The following is a 17,453-nucleotide window of genomic DNA, read 5'->3' on the forward strand; positions in this document are numbered from 1 at the left end:
ATAAACAGAGAGAAAAGCAAATACTTCCCCAAATCCCACTCTCTTTCTCTCAAAAGGAGAAAAACTTTGCCAGTGAACCACTAACTTCCATGAGCGAGTTTTCTAGGCTGCAAATTAACAGTCCCTCCCTAACCCCCAGAAGGGCTCTGAGGGTTAAAGTTTGTAAAATACATTGAACATGGAAAGGCCACTGTGAGGTAGTATCATAGCGCTCCCATTACCTAGCTTATATCTGTCTTTTTGCAGAACTACTAGAGCTTTTTTTACCCAATTTCACAAAGATTTCAACTCAACCTTTTCTGAAAGGAAAACTATAAATAGCCTCTTAGATTAAAACCCTTAACAGCTGAGAAAGCTGGAAAGAGAGGTAGATATTATCTACCTTTCAGTACTACAAATTGGGGCTGGAAGGGCTTAATTACCAAGATATACTTAAGAACACACTGAGGGCTACTATAAAAATTACTCCAATTACAGCAGCTCCACAGACATCACTCCACCTGGGAGAGAGGAAACTATCACTTCTATTTCTCTCTCTTCTCCATGCTAATAAAGGGCATCATGAACAAACAGCAGCTTCATACCCTGCAACAGTTCTGCTGCGTGTGTAGTGTCTTGTCTCCCAGATGGCTTAACAGAATCTTTCATACCAGGCAAGCCAAGGGTTTGGCGTCTTTTGTTTTCACTTTGAAGTCTCAAAGTGAAGATACACTGCAGGCATAACCTAAGGCAACCAGCCAGTGTGTTAGCTTAGAAGTCCCTCAGGCAGAAAGAAATACTTTTTAACCCACGATTTGGATTTGAATGTGGAATTCACGATTCCAGATGAATTACACACTCGCTGCTCTGAAATGGGTTCATGGTTTTCCTTACGATTTCATCTGTGATCAGGTATTCCTATTTATGATGTTATTAATGATTTTTATGATTACAAACAAATGTGTAATTCACAATGAATGTTCAGAGAAACAACTCCGCTAGTAGTCCTGAGTCCTTCTGGTTTCAGTACTCCTTTGCTAAGCTTTTTGCAATGGTGCTCAACTGGATATTTGAAGTTCCTTCATATATTGTACCTGAAATCAGAAGAAAATATATTAGAAGACTATAAAACCACAGTGAGTATATGAAAGAGAGACCCAGATATTATTCTAACAGTTCATTTAAAACATTTACAATTACAAAGTAAAGATTTACTGAGCAAGTTCTAGAAACAAAATTATAATTATATTGTATATTTATAATACAATTTTTAAAACAATAATTATTTATATTCTAATATATAAATCATAGAATTATTTGGGTTGAAAGGGACCTTAAAGCTCATCTAGTTCCACTAGGGACACCTTCCACTAGATCAGGTTGCTCCAAGCCCTGTCCAACCTGGCCTTGAACACTGCCAGGGATGGGGCAGCCACAGCTTCTCTGGGCAACCTGCTTTTATTATATGCAGCAATTAAAGTACTCTTCTGCTGGTACCACATAATAACAAGACATTTTCCTGAAAAGCAATTCCTAAACAACCAACAAAATTAAGTATTTACAAATGCTATCAGCAATAAAACCAAAGGGTAATATAGTTAGAAATGGCAAAGTGTTAGGTCCCAGGATTATACTGGTAAACAAGGAAGTCTTGAAAATAAAACTCCACATAGATTCAGGGCTTAAAGCCAAAGAAGTTGTCATATTTTCTGAACTGTAATTTTCTTAATAGAATAGGACACAATGTGTGTGCCTGTATTTTACTGGTGTCTAATGAAACATTTTAGCCTTACGTACATACATATTTATTTATACCTAAACTTTTACCTTCTTATATCTGAGCCTTTGAATCAGTGTCGATTACAGACTCAAGGAAGAAATACCTTACAAAGAATAGCCAGTCATTCATCCTCCAAGTTGAGTACTACTAATGATGCAAGAAACACTTGTTTAAGAAACTATCACTCACCTATCTTGCAGTCACGGTAATACTTTTCTATTGGATAATTTTTTGTGAAGCCAATGCCACCCATCCATTCAATACATTTACTAGTTGTCAGTGTTGCAACCTATGAATATAGTTTCAGAGTTATAATTTCAGGATCCAACCTCATGCAGGTGGCAGTAAATTTTATCCTTTGTAGTTATTTAAAGTAGAAACAAACCAGCAATTAAAGCAGTCGCTTTACAGGGAAGAGCCAAATTAGAATAAAGCCAAATTAGAATAAAAATGACATTTTTCTGCATCAGAGGACATCAAGAACTCCCTAACCACTAGTGCAATAGTTCGTATGCTGCACTATGAAAAAGACTAGCAGCAGCAGCATGCAAGGCAGCAATTACAAAGAGGCAGAAGCAATCCAGTTTTAAGTCATATGAAGACTTGCAGTTGTGACCAGCAGAGTTGAAATGGCCACAAGTGAAGTCTCATAATGCCATTTCTCCATCCACAAAAAGAGAATTCTGGCAAAGTGCAATCTTTCTAGATGAGTGAAGATAATAATTCATTTTCTCTTTTAATGTTGTTGCTTGCTTGTCAAAATCTAGGGGTGTGAGCAGTTTATTCACAGGTGGTCTACTTTACATTCCGTACATGGACTGGGAATGAGAAGCAAGATAAAAAGTACATCCACAGATTGCACTGCAAATATGAATTAGAAGTTACACATCTATGATTCATCAACAGCTTAAGCTTTTAAACAGCGGGGAAATAAAGCCACAGAAGAAAGAAACTGCAAGTCACCTCAGCAGCGTAGTACTTGGCCATGCTTGCCTCCTTTATGAATGGCCTTCCTGTTTCTGCAAGACGGGCTGCGTTGTAGGTCAGCAACCTGGCTGCCTCCAACTGTGTGGCCACCTGAGCTATCTGGTGTTGCATCCCCTGTAATAAAGACACCACAAGTCAGACAGAACCAGGATCTAGTACTCAACTGGGATTTCTACCAAGAGCCATTCTTTTCACCAAGGAACATACCTATACTCTTAATACAGAAATACAAGATCCAAATGGACTGGTAATTCCAAATTCCTCTGCATCTATTGATACTGAAGTTGGGAAAACCTCTTGGCCACCAAAGTCTTTTTAGGAACTGCACTCTCATTTTCTCCTTTTTGTTGTATTTTGTTGTATTCAGAAGTACTGGGGAATTCCCTGCCTGACTGGCTGGGCAGGAGCATTACCTGTTTGCACCCATGAATATCAGGGAAAGCTTCAGCCAAATCTCAATGTTGTCCTCAGCACTGCAGAGACATGGGTAGGTGAAAGCTGTATTTTCATTTTGCAGCTCTCTATGAGCACATTCATACATTAATAAGCCTAGATCCCTGATGATGTGAAAACAAATACCTCTCAAATAAAGTCGAGAACCAGCAGGCTGATAAATACTTCTTCCCATGTCCCATAGCCATGAGACAAAGAGTTAGGAGCAGCATAAAGAGGACATGACCAATGAATGGATTTGAAGGAAAGGAAAAAGGTGATGGAGCTCACATCTAAATAGTAGGTATTACAGAAAAATGGGTTTATTTAAGAGGCCCCTAACACTATTATGATTGAAAACGAACATTTACTAGTCTAACTTTTACCCAAAACACAATGAAATCTTTCATCTTATTAGAACATTAACACTGCACCCTAAAATCTGCAAAAATATATATGCAGGTCAAAATAACAAAATGATTTGGCAATTAGAAATTCCATTTTCCATTCAAAAGACGCAGTTCTGATCATTTCCTAGATCTCTGTGGGCGCTTCCTAAAACCTGTATGAATTGTGAGTAGTACTAATGTTCCTTCAGCCAAGATGTAGGTTTCTTTTAACAAGAAAATTACTATAGTAATTACAATTATATATCTTTCTTATTAAACTATACATCATTTTTGCAACGAAGAGTTCTTTTCGTTTTAAGACACAGGTATTATCATGAAAATGCCTTTATATAACACAGGAAATCTAATAATTCAATCAGTTTCCTCATCTTTTTATTATTTCTAGTGTCCAGAAAAAGGCCTTCCCCTACACCTCCTGAAAGGGTATCAAAACTAGGCACGCATTCAACATACTGTGATATTAAAATCAGAAGAGAAAGCTGCTCCATGTGTATTATTTTCCAAGGCTGTCAATATGCTATCAAGCACAAGGACTTATGCCAACAATGCTTTGAAGTTTTAAAGTATTTACATGGCACTTGCAAAGGCACTTAGCACTGAACTGACACACTTTATGTGGCTCAGCTGAAATTCTTCTCAAATATTAAGGGGAGACATGACACGAGGTGGAGCACAACTTACACAAAACAGATTACTCATTTTACTGACTTCAACTACTGTGTTAACAACTACTCTCTTGGAGGACACTTCCCATGTGCTCATTAACAAGTACCTGGAAGTCGAATACACTTTTCCCAAACTGGACTCTCTCCTTTGTATAGGGAATTGTGTGGTCAAAACAGCCCTGTGCCAGTCCTAACATCTGTAAGAAATAAAGCATATGTTCAGGAAAGACTGGTTAACTGATTTTACCTAATTCAGGTGATAACATTTGATGTTCTTCTGGTCAGGCACTTTACCTCTGTAAAAAGCTTAGTACTCAGGAGAAAAGTATTCTTCATACCTAGGGATTGCTACAACTTCCACAAAGCCAAAACATAATGAAGGTTCTGTATAGAATCTCAAGAGCCAGAATTTTACAGCTGTTAGACCTACTGCGGTGAGTTATGACAAAAAATAAAGTCTGAGGAGTTAAGCCTACTCCACACTACTCCATTCCTGAAAGAAACTTTCTTACTATAGGAAAAGATTTGTGAAAACATTATCTCTACTTTTTGAACAAAACTGTGGTTGCACAAATATTAAGTGTTTCTTGGAAAATTCTTAATTACACAGGAAAATGACTAACTAAAGTTCTATAGATCTACATTACAACATTAAAGGAAAAATAATGTGAAACATTATTCAAAGCTATCTGCATCATCAAAATAATTTCTCATTTTACAGAAGACACCGGACTGTCAGAATTAGCTATTTATTTCAGAAGTTAGAATATCAAGGTAGTGGAAGGAGAGAGAACATTTCTTCCAGCATTTTCTAGGAAAAAAACAACCTCAGAGAACAGTTTTAGAAGACCCACTGTCTGTTCACACCTTGTTCACTCAGCAGGGAAGACAACAAAACACAAGTGGTACCTTGGAGAATAACATCTGGGAAAACTACACACCAACATTCATAAGGAAGTAACTCTCACCATAGAATGGTTTGGGTTGGAAAGGACCTTAAAGCTCATCCAGTTTCAACCCCCTGCCATGGGCAGGGATGCCTCACACTACACCATGTCACCCAAGGCTCTGTTCAACCTGGCCTTGAACACTGCCAGGGATGGAGCATTCACAACTTCCCTGGGCAACCCATTCCAGTGCCTCACCACCCTCACAGGGAAGAACTTCCTTATATCCAGCCTGAACTTCCCCTGCTTCAGACTGAACCCATCATCCCTATCACTCCAGTCCCTTATGAAGAGTCCCTCTCCATCATCTTTGTAGGCCCCCTTCAGACACTGGAAGCTGCTCTGAGGTCTCCATGCAGCCTTCTCTTCTCCAGGCTGAACAGCCCCAACTTTCTCAGCCTGTCTTCATAATCTGAATTTCCCCTGTTTCAGTTTGAACCCATCACTGTCACTGGAGTCTCCTAGTGTCTGATTTGTTAGCCTGAAGAAACATTATGAAAGTAAACTAGTTTTATGGTTTTTTAACTATCAGATTTTGAGAAGTGTTCTCCATTCCAAAAAAGATAGTAAAGAAAGGATCCTGCTTTTCATATATCTTGGGATATATAGCTATTAGTAAATAAGATCAGTTGGTTTTATTATGTAACTACTATCCGTCTGAGTGCATTCTGTCTACCTAGTTTTATTCCTAGAAAAAAACAAAGATAGGAAATCAGATTAGGGGAAGCATCAAACAAAGGGAAAAAAGTTAAAAAAAGAGGGAAATTAAGGGCATGAAGAACTATCAAAAAGTGAGGGATATAGTAAAATTGGAATCTCATAAAACTTTTCTACTTCAAGACAGGGTATTATAATGTGGCAGTCAGCTGCCACACTCAGGAGCTTAGTCAAACTACTTTCAGTGATGTACAATACTGTACGGGTATTTTTGGATAGACCCACATATTAAGCTGAAAGCCAAGGCCCCAAGAAGATAAAACCATGGCCTTGCCTGGGTTCAGACATCTACACCTTCATCATTTAAGGTTCTAGAAAAAAACCCACAATATATAGGAAAATGGGGATCTGGGAAAAGAACATAAAGCAATGTTACTGTATCACCAGATTTGCTGCCTTCTGCTATAAACTCATATAGATGAACCAAGTATATCCACCTCAGTAGCTGTAACAATGTATGGAGTTACCTCGCATTCACCTTTTCACAGCCACAATTACATTTTATAAGATGTTAATTACCTTCTAAAACTATTTCTACTGCCAAACTATATTCAATTCTACAGGGCTTTAGAACTGCTGTTCTTGTCCGTTCAAGTGTACTTCTCTTAATTTGAGAGGTGCCAAGAAAGTAGTAACTTAAGATATAACAACTACCTGACCTTAACTTTTAGTTAGGTTGTAAATGTAACTTGGAGTAATTAAGCGTAAAATAAGGCCATTTATTTTACTGCCAGAACCTTTATATTATTTATACCCCTGGTTTTTAAATGCCGTATCAAACTAAGTTTAATCACAGATAAGCTTTATAAATGATGGAAAAGCCAACCCATTTAGCAGCATAGTATACTCCCACGTGGAAAGTCTAAATTTCATGAGGAACACTCCTGGTCTGTCTGTAAACTAGGGCAAAAGATAAGGGAGACTGGTAGCACAGACATATTATATCCTATACAACACAACTACATCCACAACACAGTAGAAACAGAGAAAGCATTACTTTCAGAAGTAAGCTAAAAACATAAATACTTGTCCTATGTCATTTTATTATAGGGCTGAACCTGATTTCCATGGAAATCAGCAGTAATCTGAGACCGAAACTGAGTTTACAACAAAAAACATTTTAAACTCCAAGGTCAGTAAATATTTCCCCCTAAGATGCCATAATGTGCAAGTTTCAAATACAATGAACTAGGATACCTCTGCTATAAAGAAAAGTATTTATTTTAAAAATAAGTAGACTTTTAAAAAGAAGTTGTTGGGAAAACATCATATAGAATAAAGTCACATTTGGTAATCCTACATAAGCCCAGTTGGAAGCATTAATATTACACATCTCAGTGAGTAATATTTTCTAATGGGAGTTTTCTTTGTAAAATAGATTTGCATAATGAAAGATGTTGCTCTACCTCAGAAGCAATACGTTAACCCTCAAAGACAAACTAATTGCTATTTAATGTTTTCTAAATCTATTGCTTATGTCACCAAAGGAGAATTTTACCATTTACAGTTGTTTCAGTATTTGACTGTAACTTAGCTACAGGAACAGTGACATCTACTGGCAACTGAGGTTTTAATATAGTATTTTCTAAATAGTTTCTTCTTGTTAGCTTTAGGTATTTTGTAAATCTCAATCCAGTTCTGTACTGGCTGTATTCAGTATTAAACAGAATTACCCACCTGTGCAGCAATACCTATTCTGCCAGTGTTTAGCATTCCAATTGCATACTTATAGCCTTGTCCAACCTGCCCCAGGATATTGGTCTCAGGAACCTAAAAAAATAAAATACCACCGTTATTCCTGTTCTATTCTGCTTTGCAGCTTCTAGTAGAAAGGTTCAGAGGTGAATCAGTCTACAAGGTTTATTTAATAGTCCTCCCCAGTGAAACATAAAACATTAACTATAAACCCCTAACTATTCTATGATTCTAAATTAGTCATTTGATTCTAGAATATCTGATTAGAACGTTTCCTCATGTGGTTATCATCGAATCACAGAACAGTTAGGGTTGGAAAGGACCTTAAGATCATCTAGTCCCAACCCTCCTGCCATAGGCAGGGACACCTCACCACAGACCATACTGCCCAAGACTGTCCAACACAGCTTTAAACACTGCCAGGGATGGGGCATTTACCACTTTTTTTAGCAATTATAAACCGGTGTTTGAGAAAAACTGTATTAAAACTTAAGTAAACCAACCTCCCTCAAGACTTCTGTGAAAGAACAGGGAGGAAAAAGTTAAAATATGCCAATTAACCAGTATGTCTGAGGAAAAAATATAATTAGGGGACTTAGTTAACATCCTTGTATGTGGTCAAGTTCCAATTACATGCAAATTATGCTGCAATAGCTAAACAACCTACAATACCTTAACGTTTTCAAACGTTACTGGACAGGTAGAAGACGCTCTGATTCCAAGCTTGTCCTCCTTCTTCCCCACATGTAGCCCCTCTGTGTCACGATCTACTATGAAGCATGTAATTCCCCTGTATCCCTAGGATGAATTAAAAAGTAATTAAGAACTGCTTTCTTTTTATACTAATTGTGCTGGTTTTGGTTGTGTGGTGCTTAGTAGGTTAAACTGTGACACTAATATCACCAAATGGTATCAAAACATCTCATTCCAATACGGAAATTTTACACATGCTTAATACTATATTACCAAATAAAACACTGGTACCATCATTTGATCCCTCTATGTCTGCTAACTATGGTTTACATAGGCCAGGGATGCCTTTCTATTAAAATATTCCATGTGGAAAACATGATCAGAAGAACCTCGTAAGTTCTCTTGAGGATAGAAGGAACTGGTTTTATGTAAATGAAACAAATAGGACTCTGATGTCTGTCTATACTGGAAATCACTGGGAAAGCAAGTTATTGCTGTGCAGTGAAGTCAGTCCTTGCCATCAGAACATATGTCACAAACAGTGGGTTGTAAGAAGACATTGGGTATCTTTACTGTGAAGTGGTCAATCAAATAATGGCTCTAAACCCATAGAATCCTAGAATGGTTTGTGTCGGAAGGGACCTTAAAGCTCACTCAGTTCCAACCCCTGCCAGAGGCAGGGACACCTTCCACTAGAGCAGCTTGCTCCAAGCCCCTGTGTCCAACCTGCCCTTGAACACTGCCAGGGATGGGGCAGCCACAGCTTCTCTGGGCACCCTGTGCCAGCGCCTCAGCACCCTCCCAGGGAAAAGCTTCTGCCTAAGAGCTCATCTCAGTCTCCCCTCTGGCAGGTTAAAGCCATTCCCCTTGGCCTGTCCCTACATCCCTTGTCCCAAGCCCCTCTCCAGGTTTCCTGCAGCCCCTTTAGGCACTGGAGCTGCTCTCAGGTCTCCCCTTCAGGAGCCTTCTCTTCTCCAGGCTGCCCCAGCCCAGCTCTCTCAGCCTGGCTCCAGAGCAGAGCTGCTCCAGCCCTTGCAGCATCTCCATGGCCTCCTTTGGACTTGCTCCAACAGCTCCATGTCCCTCTTGTGTTCAGTACAATGAAAGAAAGACCCTTCTTCTTACTTAGTCAAAACAGGAAATTTAATATAAAAAATAAATATATTTAAGTTAAAATTTTAAGAAAGAGATACTGAAAGAAGTTAAATAATAACTAAAAGTTTTAAATAACTTAGATTTATATTTTATTATTACTCTACTCTACTGGTATAGTTCAGTAGTTGACTTTTCTGAATCTACAACCTACATCCAAATTGGTGGCAGAACTTGAAATGTGTATATTCAGCTTTGTTTTTTTTACCTGAACACTCCTTTCTGTAGTATATCCTTGTTAGGTTTCCAGTGCATGTAGCCTAAGCTCTCTTTTGCCTTTTAATAACAGCAACTTTGTCAGTTAAGTCAGAAGCACTGGAAAGACACAGACTATCTGTTGTTCTCCCCTTACTCAGAATAATCCCAATGCACGCTGTGCTCTTCATCTAAGCAATTATGTTCCTGACATTTTTATTTTCCCTGGTGGGACGAATTTATTAAATTGCTCAGCAAGTTTTCAAGTTTTGTTGGAAAACATTTTTAAAGGTTTGCTGTCAGCCAGCAAAAGGTGCAAGGAATATTAACCTTTACCATCGGATTATTAATATCAAATCCCTAGTTTCATATATCATGAGCTGTCACCGAAATGTGACTATTCTTTAGCAACTTACTAAGGATGGATCTGTATTTGCCATCACGAAGAAAACTCCTGCATGTTCTGCTAAACTAATCCACATCTTTGAGCCATTGATGACGTAGTAGTCTCCTCTCTTTTCAGCCCGAGTCTTCAAAGAGAAAGCATCACTGCCAGATCCAGCCTCCGAAAGGCAGAAACTGCCTATCTGTCAAGGGAAAAAGTAGTCTTAGTTTTTACTGAACATATAGGTACATGTCTGCAATTAAAATAGTTATGAACAAGCACAAGTCTCTTAAATTCAAACATTTTAACCTACTGCATCAAAGTAATTAAGTTTCAGATATGGAGATTAAGAATAGAAACGCTATGTAATTACACATCTCTCAAAGTCAACTGCTTTAACATTCTTTTCCACAGTAAATTAAATTTTAATGAAACTAGTAACTGCCTTTCCACTTTTACCTCTCAGCTACTGGTGACAGGATGTATCTATAGCACCACAGATCTCAGTTCTACCCAGTGCTTCAAAGCTCACACATAAAGATTATTTTCCAATGCTGCTGTCACTGAAAGAAAAAGCCCCACTAATATCCCTGTCAAGAACCATATTCCAGTTCAGTAAAGTGAGACTTTGACTCACCGTATCTTTAGCCACTCTGGGCAAGTAAGTTCTTTTTTGTTCTTCTGTTCCATATGTGGTAAACAACTTATTTGTTAGTGTATTTTGGAGTTCACATAGAAGAGATACAGCTGGGTCGACTTTGGCTAATTCTTCCACCACCAATATGATGGAAAAAAATGAAGCTCCAGTTCCTCCATATTCTTCCCCAAGCTCAATACTCATCAGCTAAAATAGAAAAGATGCAAATAAATTAATCTTAGTTCCTGTCAGCAACTTGTTAGTCCAACCTGATACTTAATGTATTAAAATAACAGACACAGAATGTATTTCCAGATCTTTCTCCAGATAACTGTTTTCCTTCAATACCCTTAACAAACTAACAATTCCTCACAGAATCATAGAACCATTTAGGCTGGAAAAGACCTTTAAGATCATCGAGTTCAACTGTTAACTCAGCATGGCCGAGTCCACCACTAAACCATGTCCCTAAGTGCCACATCTACACATCTTTTAAACACCTCCAGCCACAGTGACTCAACCACTTCCCTGGGCAGCCTGTTCCAGTGCTTGTCAACCCTTTGAGGAAAGAAATGTTTCCTAATATCCAGTCTCAACCTTCCTTTGTGCAACTTGAGGCTGTTTTCTCTTGTTCTATTGCTCATTACTTGGGAGAAGAGACAGACCCCACCTCACTACAACCTCCTTGCAGGTAGCTGCAGAGAACAAGGAGGTCCCCCCTGAGCCTTCTCTTCTCCAGACTGGACCCCCCAGGTCCCTCAGTCATTCCCCATCACACTTGTGCTCCAGACCCTTCACCAGCTCCACTGCCCTTCTATGGACTTGCTTTAGCACCTCAATATCTCTCTTGCAGTGAGAGGCCGGATGGCAGAAAAAGCTAAAATTGGATCCAGGAACGAACACCAAGGTTTCTGCAACACAAATCCTTGTGGTTGGCCAGTAAAGGCATGGAGGACTCCTGATACTCCAGCAAAACTTATCAGAGTCATGGCAGTTCAAGCACTCTACACAATTATGTTTATCCAACTGAAAAAACAAAACAAAACAAAAAGGCACGGGGGGGGGAAACAAGGAACTAAAAGGTAAGGCAAACAATGGTGTGGGAGAGGGAGGCATGGAAAGAACACTACAGTAAAAGATGGAGAGTGCTTAAAAATTGAGAGAAAGTTGCATTGCTGTTGATAAATCTAGAATTTTTAATGATGCACTGGTTAATTTGAATTATATCTCTCAAACTTTTAATCTAAAAATCTGACAAGTGCACAGCTAGAGATTCCTAAAATCACCACCTTCTGAATAAAGGATTAAGTAAAAGCATGCAGACCCCTTGTTCAAACAATCCTTGTATTACAGAGTCTTCCATTTTTGAATTCTCATCCATTTTCTGTACCAAAGGTGCAACTCGTTCCTGAGCAAACTTTGTCACTGTAATGAAGAGAATAAAGCAAGCATGTAAGTATTCCAACAGTCTCCTTAAAGATCAGTATCACAGTAACGTGGTACTTTGGGCAGGTTATGCATATATCCCCTGACTCTTCCAGACAAGTGAATAAAAGGACAGAAAGTCGCCCAACTGAAACAAGGTGATGTGCTATAAGGTTCAATTATAACTGTTTTCTGTGCTAAGCTACAACTCTCTAAACGGAAACATCCTATAAATCCAAGAACTTTGAAAGCATCTCAGCAACATTTATGCAACACTGGGTCACTGAAAAAAAATACAGAAAATAATTCAAATACATCCCTTACTTGGTTAGCCGTATCCTATTTCTTTATAAATTAAACCTGCAGTTTAGGAAGATGGTCTCAGGCTTTAACGTGTGTTATTATGTGTGCACAAAATCCTGCGAGACTATTTCTGTTTAACTGGAGCCTTTTACAAGCTCCCTCTTGGATGTGCAGGTTCTTATCCTTTCACGTTTGCTTTGAGGATCCCTTCTGAAACACTATCATCTTCGTGCAGGACTGGCTGCATTATAGACACATCACATCCATCACCATTCTGGATATACTGGAAAGGTCTGAAAACCAACTGGAGCAGTTACCTATAGCTGACCTAAACATTTCAGAAGCAGCATGAGTCAGAGCCAGGCAACTTCACTTTTGTGACAGCAACAGTTTTAACCACTTACTATTTATTTATTTATGTAACCTCACTGTGGTACATGGAACTGTGCTATGGTAACATGGAAAAAGAACACTACACTTCTCTCTTGTGAGCTAAATCACTTATAAAATTAAGCACAACCCCCTCCCCCCCCCCCCAATCTCAATATTTACCTAGAATTAAACAATGAATTTTTAAAGCTAAGATTCCCCTTCTAATTAAGACATCTCTGAATTTTAACTGCACAGACAATAGGTACCCATATTTTTCAGCATTGTCTCCTCTTGAGTGAATGTCTGAAGTGGAGCACAGACAACTCCATCACTGGCTAGATTTGGCATGGGTTCAGATCTGGAGGATCGAAAGGCACATGGAGAAGCCCTCCAAGGAGCCAAATACACTGGCATATTTCTTTTCAGCTGTTGACAATAAACACAGAACATGCAAACAGTTACTAGAACTTGTATTTGTGTACACACAGCAATACACCATTTTATTCAGTGTTTTGATTCAGTAAATGATGAGGAACTATCATTTACATTCAATGTCTAGTTTGAAAGTTTTTGAGATGATACAAACCTCCCCACTCCCAGTGCCCTAAGAGAAAATATCCTTTAATTACTCTCCTTTTAACCTCAAACAGTTTTCTTCGTGGAAGTTTGCTAACATAATCCTATTCTACAACGGATTTACAAACATTAATTTTAGTCAATATACTGTATATATACAAGCACACTGATAATAGTATTTATTTTTATAGATGATTTTCCAAGTCTGTTGCAATATTCATAGTACTAAGTGTATGTTTTGATAGATTTAGTATCTTCATTAATAAACAGGGTAAGAGTAAATGTGAAATAGACTTACAAATGGTTTTTACAGAAGGCCAGTCAACTTTAATGATAAACTGAGCTTTTGATCTCAAAGGGGGCATGACAGAAACATGGCTTTACTCTCATAGGTCCCCAAACCCCATTTATGCTGTGGCTAGCATCTACAGATCAGATCTTCGCCACAGACTTCTGTCACTTCTGCTATGTCAGTCTAAAGTGTGGATATATTAATGTCTTCCCAAGACAACTGCTGACAGAAACTCCCAGTAGAGACATAGCTGTGCCATAAAAATAATGTATATGTGAACATATGCCTGCTAACACACATTTTTGCCAGCACACATTCTTAACCCCACAGTGAGCAGACCGACAGAGTGTGCTGTAACCAGACTGCTATTCAGCTCTCTGATCGCAAGACAATATCACAATGCACACTGATAGCAGCATTCCTCAAAAACCAGCAGAAACTTTGGGGTCAGGAAGTAAAAATTCCTTTGATCCTTCTAATAATTCACTCTCTTTTATGTTGGCTTTCAACGCTTGTCATCTCCCTGGCTGAAGAACTGATGCAAAGCAGATCTACAGACTCCTGTCTGATGTGTAAGTCTATTATAGTAAGGAAACTCCAACTAGTCATGCTTGACAACTAAAACCAGCAAGAAGTGGTAATACAGAAAACAAATATTTCTGTGAACATTCAATGTTTGTTCACATTCAACACCCCATGTCACATATACTGACTAGTGGGGCTGATTCACGAATACAAAGTTTGGATGATCAGCAAGAGCTGCAACACTTTCATATTAAGATTCTGTTATTGGAGTTAGGTCTTCGCAGAAAACAAAGAGTTGACTTGATAGAAATGAAATTCAAAGCAACTGTGTTCCAGAAGTTGTCAGTCAGGAGTGGATTATTTAGAATCCTAGAATCATTTGTGTTGGAAGGGACCTTAAAGCTCATCCAGTTCCAAGCCCTGCCACAGGCAGGAACACCTTCCATTAGAACAGGCTGCTCCAAGCCCCGTCCAGCCTTGCCGTGAACACTGCCAGGGATGGGGCAGCCACAGCTTCTCTGGGCACCCTGTGCCAGCGCCTCAGCACCCTCACAGGGAAGAGCTTCTGCCTAAGAGCTCATCTCAGTCTCCCCTCTGGCAGGTTCAAGCCATTCCCCTTGGCCTGTCCCTACAGGCCCTTGTCCAAAGCCCCTCTCCAGGTTTCCTGCAGCCCCTTTAGGCACTGGAGCTGCTCTCAGGTCTCCCCTTCAGGAGCCTTCTCTTCTCCAGGCTGACCCAGCCCAGCTCTCTCAGCCTGGCTCCAGAGCAGAGCTGCTCCAGCCCTCGCAGCATCTCTGTGGCCTCCTCTGGGCTCACTCCAACAGCTCCACGTCCATGCATTTGACCATGAGAGGCCTTAAGCATAAATTAAGCAAATAACAAGGATGTTAGCTGTCAATACTCTCAATACGGAATAACAGCTAGGATTGTTCTGATCCTTTTGTTCGAAGCTGATAAGCCTCCACAGAAATATGAAAGGATGACTCAAGGATGAGCTGACTTAGAGGATGAAGTCAAAAAGCAGACACCAGGGTAACAGGGACAACAGAGGGACACTGACCACCTGGATGACCTTAAGGAAACCCAGCTGTGGAATCAGGCATGTGCTCACTAAACTATGCCCATCATTATCATAGTAACAGCTCTCTATGCTGCTTTGCACCCAGAAGAACGTGAACATGAAAGTGCAGGGCTCAGGTCAGAGCTCCCACCAGCAACAATACCCTGGGTGAAGAGGACCAATGAGATGTTGCTGGATCCATGGGTGGTGATGCTTCTCCCTCTCCCTTTCTCCTTCTTTTCTTCTCCTCTTCTCTCTTTTTCATTTAATATTGACTAGATCAAAGTAAAAACACATGGCATGGGACTCTCTGATCCAGTTAAAATAATCATTGGTGAGTTATATCTAACCACATGCCTTGTATTTTGTATTAATACATCATAAAACTGATTGGCTGGTGTTATTTCACCTTAATTCAGTGCAAGTGTATCACGAACTTGGTTGTTGGTCCCAAGGGGAGGGAGGTCATCCTAAACTACTCCTTTTGGGTAGTGACATAGGGTCACTCAACACCTAGGAGTGCAAACATTCACCTGTTTAAGTCGTAGAGGACTACAAATCTCACATACATCCTGCTTCTTCCACTCCTTTATTTCCAAACACAAAGAAAAGAACATTTTTCCTTCATGATGGCATAACCAAAGACACCTCACTGAGAATATTTCACCAGCACTGACCAAGAGCTGTAGGGAAAATGCCTTCTTGAGAATACAAACCTATTTGGAAAGCTGTGAGGAGGTGAGCTCAGCAGGCAACAAGCCAGTACTGTTGAAGCAACAACTGGCAGTAAACTGGGATTACCTCTACTTCTGTTTGATGGCACCTGACACTAAGATGTGGGATTATCGTGGGTGAACACATCACTAGATCAATGCAGAGGACTCTGCTCCAGGCAAAGTTAGAAGTACAAACCTTGCAGACCACAACACCACCACCACTCCCACATAGAGCAGCAACCCATGCGTATGCCAGAGTTACAGCATAGCACAGAAATGGTGATTTCAACATTTAGATTTAAATTTTAATTTAGATTTTATTATTCTTTACACTTTTATTCCTACAATTCATAGAATATTCACAGACTGGTTTGGGTTGGAAGGGACCTTAAAGCTCATCCAGTTCCAACCCCTGCCACGGGCAGGGACACCTTCCACTGGAGCAGCTTGCTCCAAGCCCTGTCCAACCTGGCCTTCTTTCTTTGATGACTTTCATTCCTCTATCTCGCTTCCTGACAGCCCTTATTCCTCAGCAGAGAAGTCGCACCACAGCAAACTTGCCTGCTCTCATTTATGGGTCAGTTTTCTGTATTTCAGTCATCACAACACCACAACACTCTGCCATATGGCCTGAAATACAGCTCTCCAGCACGTTCCTTCCCTCTGCACAGTAAAAGGGCAGACCCAGCGTTTTTTTCTTGTTCCCTTTGCCTTAGATTACCCCTGCAGTACCACAACCCTGTTTAGATCAGGGGACACCAAAGCACCTCTGCTGTCACCTCACAGACACCCCAGCCGCGGGCTGCTCCCCCCACCACACCATTTCACGAGGCCTTTTCTTAACGCAGAGTTACCCCACAGCCCCTGTCCAGGGCAAGACAGGGAGAAAAGCGCTTTACACACGCACCCTCACCCCTGCACAGCTCCCGGAGCCACTCTCACCCTTAGCGGCCTGCAGGCTAACGCAGCTCCCCTTCCCCGGTCCCGTCACACCCCCGCTGCCCTCAAACACCCGCTTCACCTTCGCGCATCCCCTCAGCCAACCTCCCGCCGCCGCCGCCGCCATATTGTTTCCGCCTCCCGCCCGCCCCCAACCACACCACGACCACCGACCCGCCCCCCCTCCCCACCTCCCCACGTGCGCGCGCAGCCCGGCGGGCCACGCCCCCCCCCCGACAAGGTCTCGCGAGGTTACGGTGGGCCGGGCACAGCTGCCGAAGGCACAACAAACATGGCGGCGGTCGCGGTGGTGAGTAGCTTTCATCTCTTCTCCTCATGCTCGGGGTCCCCTCGTTGTCGTCCAGCTTTGAGGCCGGGTGGAGGGGATGCGGCTGCTCTCCGCTCGCTGTGTGGAGCGGGCAAGCAAGCAAGCAGACAGGCAGAGCTGTGCTCGTCCATTGGGAGCGGGGGCCGAGGTCCACCGGTGTAGCCCCTCAGCGTCTCCCTTGTGTGGGAGCTGGGTTTAAGTGGAGGACTCCCGTGGCCGTGTCGCTTCCTGCCCCAGTGTGGA

At 40.8% G+C, this 17,453-nt stretch overlaps 1 protein-coding gene across 2 annotated transcripts; it reads right to left on the bottom strand.

Moving 5' to 3' along the window:
* Positions 1-454: 454 nt before the first annotated feature.
* Positions 455-17,031, bottom strand: ACADSB (acyl-CoA dehydrogenase short/branched chain). Of its 2 annotated transcripts, XM_061458552.1 has the most exons (11): positions 16,965-17,031; positions 13,041-13,200; positions 11,999-12,099; positions 10,675-10,881; positions 10,069-10,239; positions 8,285-8,410; positions 7,595-7,687; positions 4,361-4,450; positions 2,723-2,860; positions 1,949-2,048; positions 455-1,073 (listed from the first exon to the last, which is right to left on the bottom strand). In XM_061458552.1, the coding sequence occupies exons 1-11, from the start codon at positions 17,007-17,009 to the stop codon at positions 1,003-1,005; spliced, it is 1,302 nt and encodes a 433-aa protein (XP_061314536.1). In that variant the 5' UTR covers positions 17,010-17,031; the 3' UTR covers positions 455-1,002. The 2 variants fall into 2 exon arrangements, with proteins under 2 accessions (XP_061314536.1, XP_061314537.1); XM_061458553.1 differs by lacking the exons at positions 11,999-12,099; positions 16,965-17,031 and having other exon boundaries at positions 13,041-13,174.
* Between the last annotated feature and the right edge of the window lie 422 nt (positions 17,032-17,453).

Source organism: Pezoporus flaviventris, unplaced genomic scaffold (genome assembly GCF_033815535.1).
Source record: "Pezoporus flaviventris isolate CSIRO_AGI_PZ_B2104156 unplaced genomic scaffold, CSIRO_AGI_Pfla_v1 ptg000029l, whole genome shotgun sequence".
In the NCBI taxonomy this organism is placed as follows: domain Eukaryota; kingdom Metazoa; phylum Chordata; class Aves; order Psittaciformes; family Psittacidae; genus Pezoporus; species Pezoporus flaviventris.

Coding starts and splice junctions, on each gene's coding strand:
- ACADSB (XM_061458552.1), bottom strand. CDS start 17,009: ATGGCGGCGGCGGCGGCGGGAGGTTGGCTGAGGGGATGCGCGAAG. Junction 10,240..10,674: donor CCAGAGTGGCTAAAGATACG/GTGAGTCAAAGT, acceptor TTCCCTTGACAG/ATAGGCAGTTTCTGCCTTTC. Junction 2,861..4,360: donor AAAGTGTATTCGACTTCCAG/GTACTTGTTAAT, acceptor TCTTTATTACAG/GGGATGCAACACCAGATAGC.